This window comes from Schistocerca nitens, chromosome 2 (genome assembly GCF_023898315.1).
Source record: "Schistocerca nitens isolate TAMUIC-IGC-003100 chromosome 2, iqSchNite1.1, whole genome shotgun sequence".
Taxonomy (NCBI): Eukaryota; Metazoa; Arthropoda; class Insecta; order Orthoptera; family Acrididae; genus Schistocerca; species Schistocerca nitens.
The window spans coordinates 489,689,866-489,708,553 of record NC_064615.1 but is presented as its reverse complement, the minus strand read 5'-3'; the positions used below and the strand labels follow the sequence as shown (position 1 = coordinate 489,708,553).

At 45.0% G+C, this 18,688-nt stretch overlaps 1 protein-coding gene across 1 annotated transcript in view; it reads left to right on the top strand.

The window, feature by feature from the left end:
* LOC126236432 (lysosomal acid glucosylceramidase-like) overlaps positions 1 to 18,688 on the top strand; it is a 143,702-nt gene that overhangs the window by 80,694 nt on the left and 44,320 nt on the right. Inside the window, exons 6-7 of the mRNA XM_049945735.1 lie at positions 6,257 to 6,494; positions 15,558 to 15,702. Of these exons, the coding sequence (XP_049801692.1) occupies positions 6,257 to 6,494; positions 15,558 to 15,702 (383 nt within the window). The remainder of the gene's footprint in view (positions 1 to 6,256; positions 6,495 to 15,557; positions 15,703 to 18,688) is intronic.

The window sequence follows — 18,688 nt, the reverse complement described above, 5'->3', positions numbered from 1 at the left end:
GCTGCAGTAGTTATTCGGAGATGAAGAGGCCTGCACGGGATAGAATAGCGTCTAGAACTGCATCAACCTCGAGTTTTCGACTGGGGACCACATGGTTGGTGCTGTGGCTAGTTCCAAGTGACCATCACAATGTGAGGCGTCGTAGTGTAGTCATATTGGAGTGTTAAGAGTGACAGCAAAAATGTATATAGTACGGATTCATTGTTATCTCCTAGTATATTATGACACCTATCACTACAACAAATTCTGTTTTTAGACACAGGAACGCATGACCTTAACACAAATAAGTAAATAACATAAATAATGACAACTGTCTTTTCCGTGGGTGGTTGCCATTCAGGTCCCCTTCATCAATAGTCTTAGAAACTTTTTCACCAGGCTCAATAATTACGCCAGCTGCTTCTGACCATCTGGTTAACTTCGACTTCATTAGAGGCGCATCAGCACTTCAACAGAAGACCTCTCAGTTCAGCAACATGCTCAGTGCCACCTGTGACGCTTTGCTGGGCGCTGTAAAAATGTTCCTGTACGGAGACAGCCAGTCTAGGCGCCTGACGTGAGAGGCAGCCATTTCGACAGCCCTAAGCTGAGTGGCGCTACGTCACTGAACTACTTCAAATGGTTCAAATGGCTCTGAACACTATGGGACTTAATATCTGAGGTCATCAGTCCCCTAGAACTTAGAACTACTCAAAACTAACTAACCTAAGGACATCACACACATCTATGCCGGAGGCAGGATTCGAACCTGTCCATGCTCGAGGCAGGATTCGAACCTGAGACTGTAGCGGTCGCACGCTTCCAGACTGAAGCGCCTAGAAGCGCTCGGCACTAAACTACTCGTAGCACCTACTGGCGGCATGCGAAATCTAACGGGTGTCGAAAGGGATGCTTGTCAGGTCGACGCCTAGGAACCTGTCTCTGTACAGGAACATTTTTAAAGTGCTCAACGAAGGTTCACAGGTGGCACCGACGGTGTTGCCGAAGTGGGAGGCGTTAGAGATACCGTTTGCCATTTCATTCACGTGTGTGTCAATGTTGCAACCCCCTGATCTCCCCCCTCCGCCCTCCAAACTCTCCCCTCCTGATCACACCACAGAAATTTCATCGGATGGTTTTGAACGGCTCCTAGTTGTTCCGCATATACCGGAACAAGAATTGCCGTCACGCTAGAAACCAAAGGGGTCAGATCATGTTCAGTGGGGTTGCAGCCCCATGATGTCCTCAGAGAAGGGTCGAATCTTCCCGATGGTGTCAACAGTTTTCACTTCGACTGTGAGCGGCAATTTGTCTGAAATGTTTTCCTCGGCTACCCATAAGGAAACCGTGTGACTGAAACGCTGGGCGCAGAACTGTTGTAAAATTTTGTGTCTATGTGACATTATTAACCAATTTTACACGTCACATGAATTCTGATTTCTGCCCTTTCTTTCGTATATGTCGACATCTTACTGTTGGAAGCGTCACCGAGCCCGTGTGTGAGATCGCAGGGCACCAGGATTTTGCGCGATTACGGAAGAAGATTGTAGGCACTCTAGAGACGAATGTCAAACTTCTGCGTCGCAACGGGAGACAATTAAGGGTTTCAAAAAAGTGACCCTTTAATTTTATCGAGCAATGTATATCATGTACTATTTTTTAAATGCAGTTGGATTGCGTGACTTAAATACTATAGTTTATGGAGAATTGTATTCAATACATCATTTGATAACAAAGTAATATCAAATACTAGATAAAGGAAGGGATAATGACCACACAAACAGCAGCAGAAGTGGGGTGGCTGTGGCGATCCGGACACTGACTACCAAGGTTCAGCCATTGACATGTAGAGACGAGGCCATTCAGCTCAGGCATGACGTCATGCACTGCAGGCTAAGCAGCTAGTGGTAACTTCATCAAACTTGTTGAACTAACTCTACTCTGGCGAATGATAATAAGCACTCTGTTTCTCCAGTGATGATGTATCCGACGCAAAGGAATTTCCTGAGTACTATATTTTTCCCATTAAAACTAAGTGTAAGCATCTATCCTTTCAAATATATTGCAGCACACGTACCAAAGTTTTACCGTACCTGGATAGTCGGGCGAATTAACGCGTCGCATCTGGGATTGGGGGAAGCTAGCCTGCCCCGTATCGGAACAAGCTCAAGGATTAATGACGAGGGCCGATGTGGTTTTCCACATTCAACTGGGTGAATACTGGGCCGGTACCCACTTCATGCTCGAGACAGGCCCTACGCAAACATTTAGAAAACATTCTCTCTCTAGAAAATTATATTTACCCTACACGCAGGCAGATGTGTTACACAACTTCTGTCCCAGGGGTGAGTGGTGGTGACAGGAATGGCACCCGGCCACCAGCTATCATTAACACTGCCAAAACTCGTATACGAGATCTGTTCAAAAAATTTTGGGAATTTTTCTACTCTTATCTTTTATTTATTGTGCATGGTCTCCTTCGAAATACTCTCCTCCACAACTGATACACTGCTCCCAACACCGTTTCCACTTCTGGAAGTGGTCTTGGTACGTCTCTTGCTGGATCGCGCGAAGCGCCGTTTGCGGAGTTTCTTTCATCTCGTCTGTCGTTGCAAATATGCGTCCTTTCAACGGGACTGTCAGCTTTGGAAATTAAAAAAAACAGTTCGCATTGGTCAGGTCTGGAGAGTGTGGAGGGTGAGGCAGCACAGTGATTTAGTTTTTTGTGCAATAGTCACGCACCAACAGGGATGAGTGTGCGGGTGCGTTGTCGTGATTCAAGAACCACATTTCAGGCCGTTTCCTTCTCACATTTTCTCGCCTTCGGCGCAACACGTCCCGGTAGTACCATCAATTGACAATTTGCCCCTGTGGCACGTATTCATGATGAACTAATCCTTCAAAGTCAAAGAAAACTATCAGCGTGGCTTCGACGTTTGACCTGACGAGCTTTTTTTTTTTTTGGTTTGGAGAGCCTTTCCCGACCCACTGTGAAAATTGAACCATGGTCTCAACATCGTAAACGTAGACCATGTGTCACCACCAGTTATAATTATCTTAAGGAACATATCGTTTTCATTTGCGCGATGCAAAAGCTCTTAACAGGTTGCGAGGGGAAGGTCTTTCTGGTCCGTGGGATGAACGTGGCGGCAACACGATACATATCAAGATGCCGTTTCAGGATTTCATGACATGATCCAACTGAAATGTTACAATCTTGTGCTGTCTCTCGGACATTCAGTCTTCGATTGGCATGGTTAATTTCGTTGACGTTCCTGACATGAGCGTCGTCGGTAGACGTCGAACGAGGGTCATCTTTAACTTCCGTCCAGCCACTTTTAAACGGTGTGAACCATTGGTAACACCGAGTACGACCTAATCACTCATTAGCGTAGGCTTTCTGCATCATTTGGTGTGTCTCTCTAGAGGTTTTCCTGAGTTTCACGGAAAACTTAATGCAGACGCGTCGCTCCTCTAACTCTGCCATCTCGAACTTCGTAAACTGTGCGACACAACGTTCTACTCAATACAGTACTGAACAATAACTAACAGACATATAACAACGAAACTTCCGGAAGTTACACACCATTGACGCGAAATTACGATCGAAATTTTTTGAACAGACCTCTTAACAATGCCGACCTCATAGAGGGATGGGAAGAGATGAGGAAGAAGAAGAAGAAGAAGAAGAAGAAGATGATGATGGTGATTGTATGAAAGTTTTATTTGAAATGAATGTCATGTTACGATACTACTACACCATTTTCTTGTTAAATTGACAGAGTAAAATATAACACAAAATCTACAACTTTTATTTGTAACTAATTCCGAAAATTTATCTACAAACGTCGAACTGGCGGAAGACTATGACAGTACGTACAAGAGATATAGTTGCGTAATTAAACCTACTGTAGGTAAATTTTAAAGCTGAAAATCAGTGATTTAGTAACAGTAAACAAATTAGGAGATGTACGAAGGCGTGCTGAAAAGTAATGTCTCCAAATTTTTTATTCAGTTCTCAGTATCGTTTGTGACTTATTCGACTTTCCCGCTTCACTGGCACAAGCTGCATCCTTCCGTTGCTAGAGTGCTCTGAACTATGGAATGTAACATAGCTGTCTGTAACGCAACTATGTCGGTGCGTGAGAAACGGCGTGCGGCAGTCGAAAATCTAACCTCAGAAAATGTGCTCCTATTGAAATCCGTAGAACAATGAAAGGTGCGTATGGTGACGATTGTATCGACATCAGTAATGGGCGACGTTGGGCTGTCCGTGCTCATAATGAAGGAAACGGTGGTGCTAACCTCAGCCTTTTTGACAGAGCTCGTAGCGGACGAACACGTACGGCAAGAGACAAGACTCATTGGAATCGTGTTGATAAATTCATCAGAAAAAATCCTCTGGCGACACAGACACAGCTATAAGTATGGAGCATCACAGGAGGTTATACTGGCTGTAATTACAGAACTGCGGTACAAAAAACTGTGTGCTCGATGAATGCCTCGAATGCTCACGTTTGACATGAAACAGAGGAAACTGGACATGTGTCAACAATTGTTTTTTTTTTTTTTTTGCGTTTTGAGCTTGAGGATTACGGGTTGCTTAACAACCTCGTGACATTTGATGAAAGCTGGGTTCTCCATTTTCAGCCTGAAAACAAGAGAGCACCAGTAGAGCTCTGCCACGAAGGATCACCGACACCAAAAAAGTTAAAGACCATGTCATTAGCAGGCAAATTCATGCTTACAGCGTTCAGGGATGTAGAAGGTGTGGTGCGTTTGGAATTCATGCCTAAAATCACCACCATGACTCTGCAAAAATACACTGCGAGCTCCTCAGAAAACTGAAAGCACTAATTTGGAGAGTTAGTCTACACATGGAGCACACTTTCGTTCCGCATCACGGTGCCAGACCACATACGAGCACTGCGACATTTGCAACAAACCGACGCTTTGAGTTCACTTCATTCTCCGTACAGTCCCTACTTGGCCCCAGCCGAATTTAATCTGTTTCCAAAACTTAAAGAACACCTTAGAGGACTTCATTTTGATAATGATGAAGCGGTACAAGCAAAGGTGAGGTTGTGGCTCCATCAACAAAGTCAAACATTCTACAGTAACGACATCAAAAAAAAATTTGTTTCATTAAGAAAGCTTTGATAGTTTTCACATAAAAAATTCTGAGGCACTGCTTTTCAACACGCCCTGGTAATACCACTCATTTTCACCAAACAGCTCGTAATTACAATACACGCTTTTACCTGATGAAATTAGACCCAATACCAATAAATCACAGTAGTTTATATTAAGAGCACAACCAAACAATCCATTAACACCTGTGCCTCTTGAAATCTTTTGTGAATTCCTTGGGCAGCTTACGTTTGATGAAGAAAATAACTAAATCCTATTTCAGTATTATGCTTTTATAAATATTAAGAAGTAGGAAACCTCATAAAGAATTTCAACATCCAAAATGAAGCTACTTTGTTTTCAGAGAGATACAAAAAAGAGAAGTCCCAAATCATAATATGTCAAGATAAAAATATACATACTTTTCAGCCCTAAAGCTAACTTGAGAATACTTCCCTCATACCACCTGGCCAGCATATACTAACCGTTCTCACCCAACGCTGCATAATGACAATATTGCTAAGCCTGTTATTCAAGTACACTGATTAGGCAAAACATTAAAATCACCAGCTTAATGATGTTTTGGTCCATCTTTAGAACGCAATACGGCAGCGATTGTACACTGATTAAGCAAAACATTACAACCACCAGCTTAATAACGTGTCGGTCCACCTTTAGAACGCAACACGGCAGCGGTTGTTTGTGATATGTATTCGACGAGTAGGTGTTATATTTCTGCAGGTAGGTGGCAGCAGGTATCTACACGCAAGTAGAGAAGAAAAGAATGATTTAGCAAACGATTTACAGGGCACAAATAAACAGTACTATTCAACTGCCGTCTGCCCGTCCGTTGCAGCTGTTCGCCTGAAGCCTGTCATGTCACTCCCTGCTTACGAGACAGCTGCAGGACGTTGTTCTCGAAATGGCTTCAGGTGAGCGCCTGATGTGTTGCTCGTCTCGAGAAAGCATCCGCGAAGCGAGTACAAAAACTCTCGACACAATAGGAGGTGCCGTTCCTAGTTAGCCAGGGTTATGACGAGGACTGCACGACCGGATAGATTAGAAATAAATCAATGAATAAATGGATAGCCTGACATATTTATCCTGGAAGACGACAACCATTGAGATGCTCACGTGTCCGTGGCAGGTTCCTGAAGGCGTATGCGCGGCGCGGCGTGAACGTGTGGGCTGTATCGCTGCAAAACGAGCCCACATCTGGTTCCGTCGTCACCAACGGCCTCAACAGCATGGGCTGGAGTCCGCAGTGGCTGCGTCGCTTCCTTGTAGACTACCTGGGCCCCACACTGCGCCGTGAGTCCTCTCTGGCTGACATGGACATCATGATCGGGGAAGACATACGCAACTACTTGGAGTGGTCCGAGGAGGTGAGTCTGGTTCTTCTGTCTCCCATGACAGTACTTATAACTGCCTCTCTTGGAATGATGGTAATAATTCTGTAGGATATAAAGACTTCATAGAGACCGAAAAGCAATACATGCTGGTGCATCAGGATTAGCTTGTGGTTGAAATAAAAAGGAAAACTTCATATGACGTGTTTCATAGCGTCTGCTTTTTGTGGGAAGGAATCTTACCTATCAAACTAACTGACCTCACACTGAAAGTTATCGGGAGCTTTTAATCCACCAAGATCTCTTTTCTATAATTTCTAACTCTATGGATATTATACCACGCTGCTATAGGGTCCTGGTCACAGACCCCTACAGTCATCAGGAGAGAGTCGGGGAGGATACAGCGGCGAGGACCTAGCTACGCTCGAGAGCGCCAAGGAAACATTATTATATTGGCAACAACACGTTTATTAAGCAGTAATTTAGGATTGTCGCCCAAGGTGCCGCTCCACAGCTAAGCCGTCGGCACACGGACCGTGCAACCGAACGTTGAGCGTTGAGCGTGCTGAGTTTCTGACGTCATAGTGTGGAATAGCACCTTCGGGAGTCTTTATGAACGCGCAGAGCAATATCTAGCATGTCAGATATTCTGAGCGTGTGTCTGAGCGTTGACCAATAAGATGGCACAACGCCACCTACTTCACACTCACGCCGTCTCCCTTCAGTACAGAGTTGTGAGGCGCCATATTGGCATTCATTTCATGCCTATACGTATACATGCCGTATCTGGGTACCAGCAAATTGAGAATCACTGGATAACCCGTCGTTAAATGTGTGATTCGTTCCAATAAAATAATGAAAAACATCATATTCGTGGCAAAGGAATTGTAATTTACGTATTATGAGAGTATGCTATTTGAAGATCCACCCAAAACGCATTGTTCTTGGTACAATTTGTTATAATTAAATTTCAATTAGTAAGATATCTACGATTACGGTTTTCAGCAAGTGGTAACATGCTTTGATTGAGTTGTTGGTTTAGCGAAGTCAGTAGTGTCACTGACCTATAAACAGTAAAACGTTTGGGCAGTGGTTCGCGACTCGACACTTCCAAATATTTTCCTAACATTTGCGTTTTTCAAAAAATGGCTCTGAGCACTATGGGACTTAACATCTGAGGTCATCAGTCCCCTAGAACTTGGAACTACTTAAACCTAACTAACCTAAGGACATCACAAACATCCATGCCCGAGGCAGGATTCGAACCTGCGACCGTAGCGGTCACGCGGTTCCAGACTGAAGCGCCCAGAACCGTTCGGCCACACCGGCCGGCCCATTTGCGTTTTTATTAGGTTTTGATACTTTATTATTAGCTTAATATAAGTATGTACTATAATAATTGATGCTATGTAAATATAAGTTCACCTTTTTTTGAAGGATGACTTTGTCGATTGGCTTAATCTATAGGACAGATTGCGCTACTTGTATAAAGTAATTTTGCTCCTTTTTCTTTTACGCTTCGTAATTCAGATGTTACACTGATTCTGCTACTGGGTAGGAACAGTGATCAAGTAAGGCTGACCTTGGGGTTTTACTTAAATGTTGGGATGCAGAAATAATGTTTATCTTATGTGGAGAAGAACTGCAAATTTGTATCGCACTGTTTGTAATGGAACTTTTATAAGCCTGTCTCCTTATTGACTGGACATGGTACTTTCCTTTTCGTGGACGATGGAGGAAATTTGTGTTTTAATAGAGCTAACGTGGGAATTTTACACGCGCTCGATTCGTAAACAGTGTGATCTGCGAACTAGAAACATCCCGCAACTGCCGATGGAGTGCGTTGTGATCGCGTATACCACGTTGGAGCCCACGTACCGTACGCACAAGTCGCATCATTTCTGAGCGTTCAGCAGCACGTTGAACTTAGCACGCTCAACGGTGACGTTCGACAGCACGGCCCGTGTGCCGACGGCTTTAGGCCAGCGAATCAGCGGCCTTGTCATCAGAAGCAGGGCGGCATGCGCTCAACTTGCAGTTCCGCCGGCGGAGTGAGATTTCGGGTGGCGGCGGTTACGCCGCTGGACGGCTGCCGACGCTCGCTCGCCGGTGGACTCCAGCTTAACGTATCGCTCTCCAAAATGCTTTCGGCGACAGCGAAGTTTTGCACTCACGAAACATGCCACCAGGTCCACCTCCAGTACTTGCTGTCAAGCATGGGCCAGCTCTCAGCCCCAATTTAGTGGACAGGAGCTGGCAGCATCAGTGTCTGCTACAGGAATGGCGTGAGCGGCAACAATTGCTCTCCCTGTCAAAGGCAGGTGACGGACGGCACCCTGGTCACGCAGGTCAAGCCTACAGCAGGCCTGCAGGCTGATGCCAGTCTCCGCACGCCATCAGTGTTGCCTCGGGAGCTGGCACTGCATCAGGCATCAGGCAGTGCCAGAGTCCTTCCAGCAGGATTTGTGGCTCCATAGGCGATAGAAGACCGCTAGGCGTGCCGAGGGATAGCTCCCGTAGCCTCCCCTCTCACTGGATAGGCGTAACCGAGACAAGGGGTGAGACTGCACCGAGGAATCAGCAGTCAGCACTCAGCAGATGAGACATTCATTAAGAAATGTGGGGTATTGCTCCTTTTTGTGCGATATACGGCGGCGGGGATAGCAATGACATCATGTGTTATGGTTTTCCCTGGTTGTCAGCTCTCCTGTGACACTGTTTTGCCCATAGTACGACGGTGTCTCTCGGCTACCGCGATGACATTATTCTTCGCTTACGCACTTTAACGCTGGATCATTCCCTGATGTTGCAATTGCTTCCGTGTGTGCCGCAAATCGCTCAGTATTTCCCCCTAGCTGGCCGCTTGGTGGTCATAGACACAGGTGGTTCCGTTGCTGGCAGTTACCAAGGTAGAAGTTGGAAGAATTTTCGGTGGCCGTCAGGAATGTTATCCTGGGGCGTAACACTACTAGAACAGTTTTATAATGGTAGTAACTTTAGAACTTATTTAAGCCGTTCTTCATCCCATCACTTCCAGCAGAGCTGATAGTCCTGTTTTATTATGAAAGAGAGCCACAATATATTTGTATTTCTTGGAACATTCTCACAATATCTTTCTATGATCAGGAATGATCAAAATATTTACAAAAATAATAGAATACGAGTCTTACAGTTACTATAAAAATAAATTTACATCAATACCTATGCTGCGTTTGAAATACAAATTTAAGCACATTTCTCCTTTCTATGCCATAGCGGCCATCATCAAGAAAGGACATCATATTTAATTCTTAGTGTCACATCCACGAAACTACAGCCATTTTAAAATGTTGACCACTTATTAGTAGCAATTGGCACAAGGAAATAAAATCATGTGATCCTCCTTTTCGTATGTTTGGTTGATTACGATATTGTCTACAGGAGGTTGATACGTGGGTTTCAATGTAGCCTATACAGGGTGGTCCACTGATCGTGACCGGGCCAAATATCTCACGAAATAGCGTCAAACGAAAAAACTACAAAGAACGAAACTTGTCTAGCTTGAAGAGGGAAACCAGATGGCGATATGGTTGGCCCGCTAGATGGTGCTGCCATAGGTCAAACGGATATCAACTGCGTTTTTTTTTAATAGGAACCCCCATTTTTATTACATATTCCTGTAGTATGTATATGAATGTGTTATTTGGACCACATTTTTCGCTTTGTGATAGAAGGCGCTATAATAATCACAAACATATGGCTCACAATTTTAGACGAACAATTGGTAACAGGTAGGTTTTTTAAATTAAAATACAGAACGTAGGTACGTTTCAACATTTTATTTCGGTTATTCCAATGTGATACATGTGAACTTATCATTTCTGAGAACGCATGCTGTTACAGCGTGATTACCTTTAAATACCACATTAATGCAATAAATGCGCAAAATGATGTCCGTCAACCTCAATGCATTTGGCAATACGTGTAACTACATTCCTCTCAACAGCGAGTAGTTCGCCTTTCGTAGTGTTCGCACATGCATTGACAATGCGCTGACGCATGTCGTCAGGCGTTGTCGGTGGATCACGACAGCAAATATCCTTCAACTTTCCCCACAGAAAGAAATCCGGAGACGTCAGATCCGGTGAACGTGCGGGCCATGGTCTGGTGCTTCGACGACCAATCCACCTGTCATGAAATATACTATTCAATACCGCTTCAACCGCACGCGAGCTATGTGCCGGACATCCATCATGTTGGAAGTACATCGCCATTCTGTCATGCAGTGAAACATCTTGTAGTAACACCGGTAGAACAGTACGTAGGAAATCAGCATACAATGCACCATTTAGATTGCCATCGATAAATGGTGGCCAATTATCCTTCCTCCCATAATGCCACACCATACATTAACCCGCCAAGGTCACTGATGTTCCACTTGTCGCAGCCATCGTGGATTTTCCGTTCCCAATAGCGCATATTATGCCGGTTTACGTCACTAAATAGAACGCTTGCAAAAAATCTGTCATCGTCCCGTAATTTCTCTTGTGCCCAATGGCAGAACTGTACACGACATTCAAAGTCGTCGCCATGCAATTCCTGGTGCATAGCAATATGGTACGGGTGCAATCGATGTTGATGTAGCATTCTCAACACCGACGTTTTTGAAATTCCCGATTCTCGCGCAATCTGTCTGCTACTGATGTGCGGATTTGTTGCAGGTCGTGGTTGACGTTTCACATGTGGCTGAACATTTCCTGTTTCCTTAAATAACGTAACTATCCGCCTAACGGTCCGAACACTTGGATGATGTCGTTTAGGATACCGAGCAGCATACATAGCACACGCCCGTTGGGCATTTTGATCACAATAGCCATACAGCAACACGATATCGACCTTTTCCGCAATTGGTAAACGGTCCATTTTAACACGGGTAATGTATCACGAAGCAAATACCGTCCGCACCGGTGGAATGTTACGTGATACCATGTACTTACACGTCAGTGACTATTACAGCGCCATCTTTCACAAAGCGAAAAAAGTGGTCCAACTAAAATATACATATTTCTTTATGTACTACACGAATATGTAATACAAAATGGGGGTTCCTATTTAAAAAAAACGCAGTTGATATCCGTTTGTCCTATGGCAGCTCCATCTAGCGGGTCAACCATAGCGCCACCTGGTTTGCCCCTTCAAGCTAGACGAGTTTCGTTCTTTGTAGTTTTTTCGTTTGATGCTTATTTCGTGAGATATTTGGCATGATCACTATGAATGGACCACCCTGTATACTACATAATACATCTGTTAACCATTTTTCTTTACCGAGCGCTTTGTGTTCACATATAAAATTGGATAGAGAAAATAATCCATTAGCATTAATGAAAGAAGCTACTCAAAGCGAACCTCGAATGACAAGCAGAGCAAAAGTTGCCGAATTTAATTGTTTAGTGGTTTGATAAGGAGCAATGTCGGCCTGATTTGAAACACTGAAAGCCTGTTGGATTGGGTTAAATTGTTCGATCCTGGGCCGTAATTCCTCTTACGCCACACTTTCGTTTTGTATTTAACATACGACATCAGCAACATCATGTTTCAACCATTAAGGACTTGTAACTGTACTGAGAGACTTATCTTTAAAATGTTAAATTATGAACTTCTGTGAACTTTCTTTCGCACATTGTCATTTAAATTCACCACTGGTCGTTTGTATTCCACTACAGTATACTTCTTACTGCTGTCGTGACACAGTTACTCTGGTTTAAACGTATTTAAAATTATTCTTCTGCCCACTCCATGATGTCATGAGCGCGACGTCCATCTCTTCTGAATTGCGCCAGGCATCTCCTTCTCTGTGCGCCGTTGCTGATGGCTTGCGTGCTGGTGCAGGGACAGCCTTACCATCGTCTGCTTGACGTCCACTTGTCTCCTTGAATACGTTTAAATTAATCTACAATACCTACACTGATGAGTCAAAACATTATGACCACTGCCCACCGCGAGGATGATGGCCTCCTGGTGGTGGTGCTGCGAGCACGTAAGGGCGATGGCAAGGCGAGGGGCTATGGGGGCTATAGCCCCCCCCCCCCCTATGGAATATCATATTACACTGAATAAAATGACTTCAGAAATCAGTGAATATATTACTGCAACAGGTTCAATAACTTTTTTTATAATTATGTAGCACAATAGGTTGCAATGTATTTCAAAAACATTTTTCCAAAAGAATAAGAGCAGACAAATAGCTTACTATCTAAACTAATAAATATAATTTAATTTAAAATGGGCGTATTATTATTTATTAATACACATTTTTTACCCTGAACTCCAAAAGTCTTACCAAAAACTACTTTAGGCAAAACCAAATTTTACCAATTTGTCAGTGGAGGACCCCAGCTCTCCTTTCGTTAAGCGATATTCCATTCCCTCAACCACCCTCCCCCCCCCATTAGCCCTCCCCTCCTTGCCCCTCTTCGACCGTCTTCTAGAATCGCCCCTGCGAGCACGTGACGCAGCAAGGAAAGAATGTAAGCGGAAAAAAGACGAATGGGCAGTCATTATAGCGAAGATACGGGCCGCAAATGCGGAAATCCTCTAATATAAGCGGTTTTGACGAAGGACACTTTGTTGTGGCGCTGCGGCTGGAAACGGGAACCTCAGAAATGGCGTAGCTGGTCGACTGTTTGCGTAGTACTGTCGTGAGCACCAGTGGAAAGTGGTTGAAGTATGGTGAACTAACGAGTAGGCCGTAAGGTATTGGACGACCACGTCTCATCATAAAAGGTACAGGCCGGAGAATCCCGCACTATGTAATACAGGGTAGGCAGCGACCTGTGTCAGGTCTGACGACAGAGTACCGCTCTGGTGCAGGCACAAGTGTTTCGTAGCGCGCCGTTCAAAGAACATCGTTGAACATGGACCTCCACACCATATGACCCCTACTTATTCCCGTGTTGAGCCAACGACAACGTCAATTATGATTACAGTGTACACAGCTTCACTGAGTTTTCGGCATGGATCAATAGGAACGTGTCGCCTGTTGAATGAATCGCATTTCTTGTTACACCAGGTCAATGGTTGGGTCCTTACACGCCGTCATCTAGGCGAATGGCTGCACCGCGTCACAGATGCATGCCGGTGAGGGCAGAATTATGCTTTGGGTACGTTGAGTCAGGCTTCCGTGGGATCTGTGGTGGCCATCGAAGGCATCGTGACAGCAGTCAACTACGTGAACAATACTGCGGACCGCCTGCTTCGCTTCATGGTTGAAGTCTCTCTATACAGCGATGACATATTCCAGCAGGATAACTGGCCGTGTTGTAGATGCAGAATGGTGCTACAGTGGGTCGAGAGGCATTATAGTGAGTTCACGTTGATGTCTTGGCCAGCAAATGTGCTTCATCTGTAGCCATTGGAACACATATCGGACGCCAGCTGCTTGCCCGTAAACCAACATCCCGTAATTTGCGGGAATTGCTTGACCTGTGCGATGTGGGGACTTGTAAATCCAATGCCGAGCAGGATTTCTGTTATACTGTGTTTGAAAAGTAGAACAACATGCTATTAAGCAGGGGGTCAAAATGTTTTGGCTCATCGCTATATGTTCCTTATTATATTTTCTGCATACATACTGTTAGCGGCAATTTTGCACTACATGTTTTGCTATGTTTTTTTTTGTATTATCTCTTTTGATTTCGTAACAGATACTACCCTACTGGCCATTAAAATTTCTACAACAAGGGGAAATGCAGATCAGAAACGGGTATTCATTGAATAAATATATTGTACTAGAACTGACATGTGATTATATTTTCACGCAATTTGGGTGCATAGATCCTGAGAAATCAGTACCCAGAACAACCACCTCTGGCCGTAATAACGGCCTTTATACGCCTGGGCATTGAGTCAAACAGAGCTTGGATGGCGTGTACAGGCACAGCTGCCCACGCAGCTTCAACACGATACGACATTTCATCAAGAGTAGTGACTGGCGTATTGTGACGAGCCAGTTGCTCGGCCACCATTGACCAGACGTTTTGAATTGGTGAGAGATATGGAAAATGAGCTGGCCAGGGCAGCAGTCGAACATTTTCTGTATCCAGAAAGGCCCGTACAGGACCTGCAACATGCGGTCGTGCATTATCCTGCTGAAATCTAGGGTTTCGCAGGGATCGAATGAAGGGTAGAGGCACGGGTCGTAACACATCTGAAATGTAACGTCCACTGTTCAAAGTGCCGTCAATGCGAACAAGAGGTTGATACTGTAAACAGAAACTAGATTCATCCGAAAAAATGACGTTTTGCCATTCGTCACTCAGGTTCGTCGTTGAGTACACCATCGCAGGCGCTCCTGTCTGTGATACAGCGTCAAAGGTAACCGCAGCCGTGGTCTCCGAGCTGATAGTCCATGCTACTGCAAACGTCGTCGAACTGTTTGTGCAGATGGTTGTTATCTTGCAAACGTCCCCATCTGTTGACTCAGGGATCGAGACGTGGTTGCACGATCCGTTACAGCCATGCGGATAAGATGCCTTTATCAAGGTCGGAAACGTGATGGTACGCATTTCTCCTCCTTACACGAGGCATCACAACAACGAATTCACCAGGCAACGCCGGTCAACTGCTGTTTGTGTATGAGAAATCGATTGGAAACTTTCCTCATGTCAGCACGTTGTAGGTGTCGCCACCGGCGCCAACCTTGTGTGAATGCTCTGAAAAGCTAGTCATTTGCATATCACAGCATCTTCTTCCTGTCGGTTAAATTTTGCGTGTGTAGTACGTCATCTTCGTAGTATAGCAATTTTAATGGCCAGTAGTGTAGCATATCTCATTGCTTTTTAATTTATTTTCATTTTTCGTCGGATACTGTACCCCTCAGATGCCAACTCGGCTTCTGGACTCTAACATCACCTCCATTGCCCGTTCGCCAGTCTTTACCATACAAGGCCATCTTGCAGCATAGCGGGCTTTTCCACTGCAGTGGTGAGCGATGCAGAGAATGAGCAACTGTGTCGCTTGGATCTTCCTGACGTTTAGCTCACTGCAGCTTCAACATCATTATTGTGTCACGATGAACGGTGTGTTACGGGAGTGTGTCAGAAACGTGCGCTTGGCCCGCAGATACTGGAGAGCAAGGCTGCAGAGCGTCTGGCGAGCGGCGTGGCGGTGCACTGGTACGGGGATAGCGAGACCGACCCCGCCGTGCTGGACGACCTGCACCGGAACCACAGCGGCCTCTTTATCCTCTACACGGAAGCCTGCTACGGTAAGTGCGCCGGCACTATTGTACTGTCAGCGAACGCGCTACATCTCTTAAATGCCTGCTTTCACCTGATAGTCAACATTCTAGGTTTCGGAGTCTGGTTATCTCCGGAAATTTTCTGAAATTTGCTGTAAGTTCTTGTGGGACCAAACAGCGCAGGTCATCGGTCCCTAGGCTTACACATTACTTAATCTAACTTACGATAAGGACAACTCACACACCCATGCCCGAGGGAGGACTCGAACTTCCGACGGGGGCAGCTGCGCGAACCGTGACAAGGCCCCCTAGTCCACGCGGCTACCCCGTGCGGCTCTAGTTATCGCCCTGTCGTATGCTAATCGTTCTATACTTGAAATAGCTTTCAAATTGCTGCACACTGTAAGACAGAATTGAAGAAAAAATTAGTTTACAAACTACCTTACAAGCCTCCATTCTTTCTTATGACAGCTTACCAACATTTGACAACTTCTTTATTCGGGATAGGGCCTTTTAACTAGCTCCCTGATTACTCAGGTCACGTCTCTGAATCCGTCATCAGTTGTACACTATGTGATCAAAAGTATTCGGATACCTGGCTGACCCTTAGCCTTGATGACAGCATCCACTCTCGCAGGCATACGTTCAGTCAGGTGCTGGAAGGTTTCTAGGGGAATGGCAGCCCATTCTTCACCCAGTGCTACACTGAGGAAAGGTATCGATGTCGGTCGGTGAGGCCTGGCACGAAGTCGGTGTTCCAAACCAACCCAAAGGTGTTCTATAGGATTCACGTCAGGACTCTGTGCAAGCCAGCCCATTGCAGGGTTATTGTCGTGTAACCACTCCGCCACAGGCCGTGCATTATGAACAGGTGCTCGAACGTGTTGAAAGATGCAATTACCATCCCCGAATTGCTCTTCAACAGTGGGAAGCAAGAAGGTACTTAAAACATTAGTGTAGGCTTGTGCTGTGATAGTGACACGCAAAACAATAAAGGGTGCCAGCCCCCTCCATGAAAAACACGACCACACCGTAATACCACCGCATCTGAATTTTACTGATGGCACTACACACGCTGGCAGAAGACGTTCACCGGGCATTCGCCATACCCACAGCCTGCCATCGGATCGCCACATTGTGTATCGTGATTCGTCACTCCACACAACGTTTTTCCGCTGTTCAATCGTCCAGTGTTTACGCTCCTTACACCAAGCGAGGCGTCGTTAGGCATTTACCGGCTTGATGTGTGGCTTATGAGCAGCCGCTCGACCATGAAATCCATGTTTCCTCACCTCCCGCCTAACTGTCAAGTACGTTCAGTGGATCCTGATGCACTTTGAAATTCCTGTGTGATGGTCTGGATAGATGTCTGCCTATTATACAGTACGACCCTCTTCAATTGTCGGTGGTCTCCGTCAGTCGACAGACGAGGTCGGCCTGTACGCTTTTGTGCTGTACGTGTCCCTTCAGGTTTCCACTTCACTATTATATCGGAAACAGTGGAGATATGGATGTTTAGAAGTGTGGAAATCTCGCGTAAAAGTATATGACACAAGTGACACCCCATCACCTGATCACGTTCGAAGTCCGTGAGTTTCGCGGAGCGCCCTATTCTGCTCTCTCATGATGTCTAACGACTACTGAGATCGTTGGTATGGATTAGGCTACCTGCAGTAGATGGCAACACAATGCACCTAGTATGAAAAACGTATGTTTTCTGAGGTGTCCGGATACTTTTGATGATATAGTGTATCTAAACGTCTTCCACGGAGTTGTTCCTTCAATTTGGGAATCAAAGCAAGGTTTGATGGACTCGTATCAGGATTGTGTGGTGAGTCGGAAAGTATTTTCTACCGACATTTATCGAGCGCTTTTCTCACTGGTAGGGCAATATGCGGTCTTGCATTATCGTGCAAAATGTGGACATCAGCTGCAAGCATGTAAGGCCCTCTTTGACGAATTTTCGGACACAAAAGATGTTGTAGAAACAGCTTGCAGTACGTGCCTGTAAGAGACGTCCCCAGGAGCACTCTATTTGTAGCTGTGACTCCATTCATGTCATACGCAAACATCTTCATCAGTTTAACCTTTGATTGTTGCCAGTGGAATTTTTTGGACGTAGAGAGTCAGAACATTTCCATTCAGTTCTGACTCAAAATGTCGTATCCAGGTTGCATAAGTGCACCAGTCCTTTTCACAAACTGTTCGACGACGCTGAAGTAATTCTTCTGCAACCTGATTTGTGCTCTTCACTCTGATCGTGGGGAACCCATCTGGCAACAACTTTTCGCACCTTTAACTTTTCAGTTATGTTTCTGCAAACTGAAATGGCAGACATTCCGGTCTCATTTGAAATTTGCTCACATGTTTTTCGTCGATGCTGTCTCAAAATCTCATTAAAAATAACCTGAGAGGTATAGTCTGTTGCAACTGATGGCATTGCACTTGTTGGGTCGTCCTCAGTGTTTACCCCATCTCCACGAAAAACGAGCAGACCACCGTAGAAATGTTCTAAGATCCACTAAACTATTCCCACACACGTCTCTAAAACCGCTGTAAATTCCCGTTTGGTCCTTTCCACGTGGGCATTCGATTTTGATTTAGGAACGCTGATCACTACGTGTAATCCCACCTAACTCGGTTTCGGCTGCCATTTTAAAACTAAATTACACACGATACATCCATGCAAAGCAGCAAACTCATATACGACGGTCACGCCTAAATTCTCGCTCACAGTTGATATGAATTTTAACATTGTCACGCCACCGTAACGGTCGCGCATGGGCAGTGTGCAGGACTTTTGAAATGATCCTCGTAGTCGCAGGTATTGGCGTTTCTTAAACCGACGCCAAATAAACGGGCTCAAAAATATTTTCAACCACCCACATGTCTTGCATAGTTTCTTTTTGTCTGAAATCCCTTTGTCAATAGTTTTTTTGACAGCAAGAAATCGCTAAGAACATCCAGCTGTATAATGGAGGTGAAAGTAAAGCTAGATTATCAGTGTTTCTCA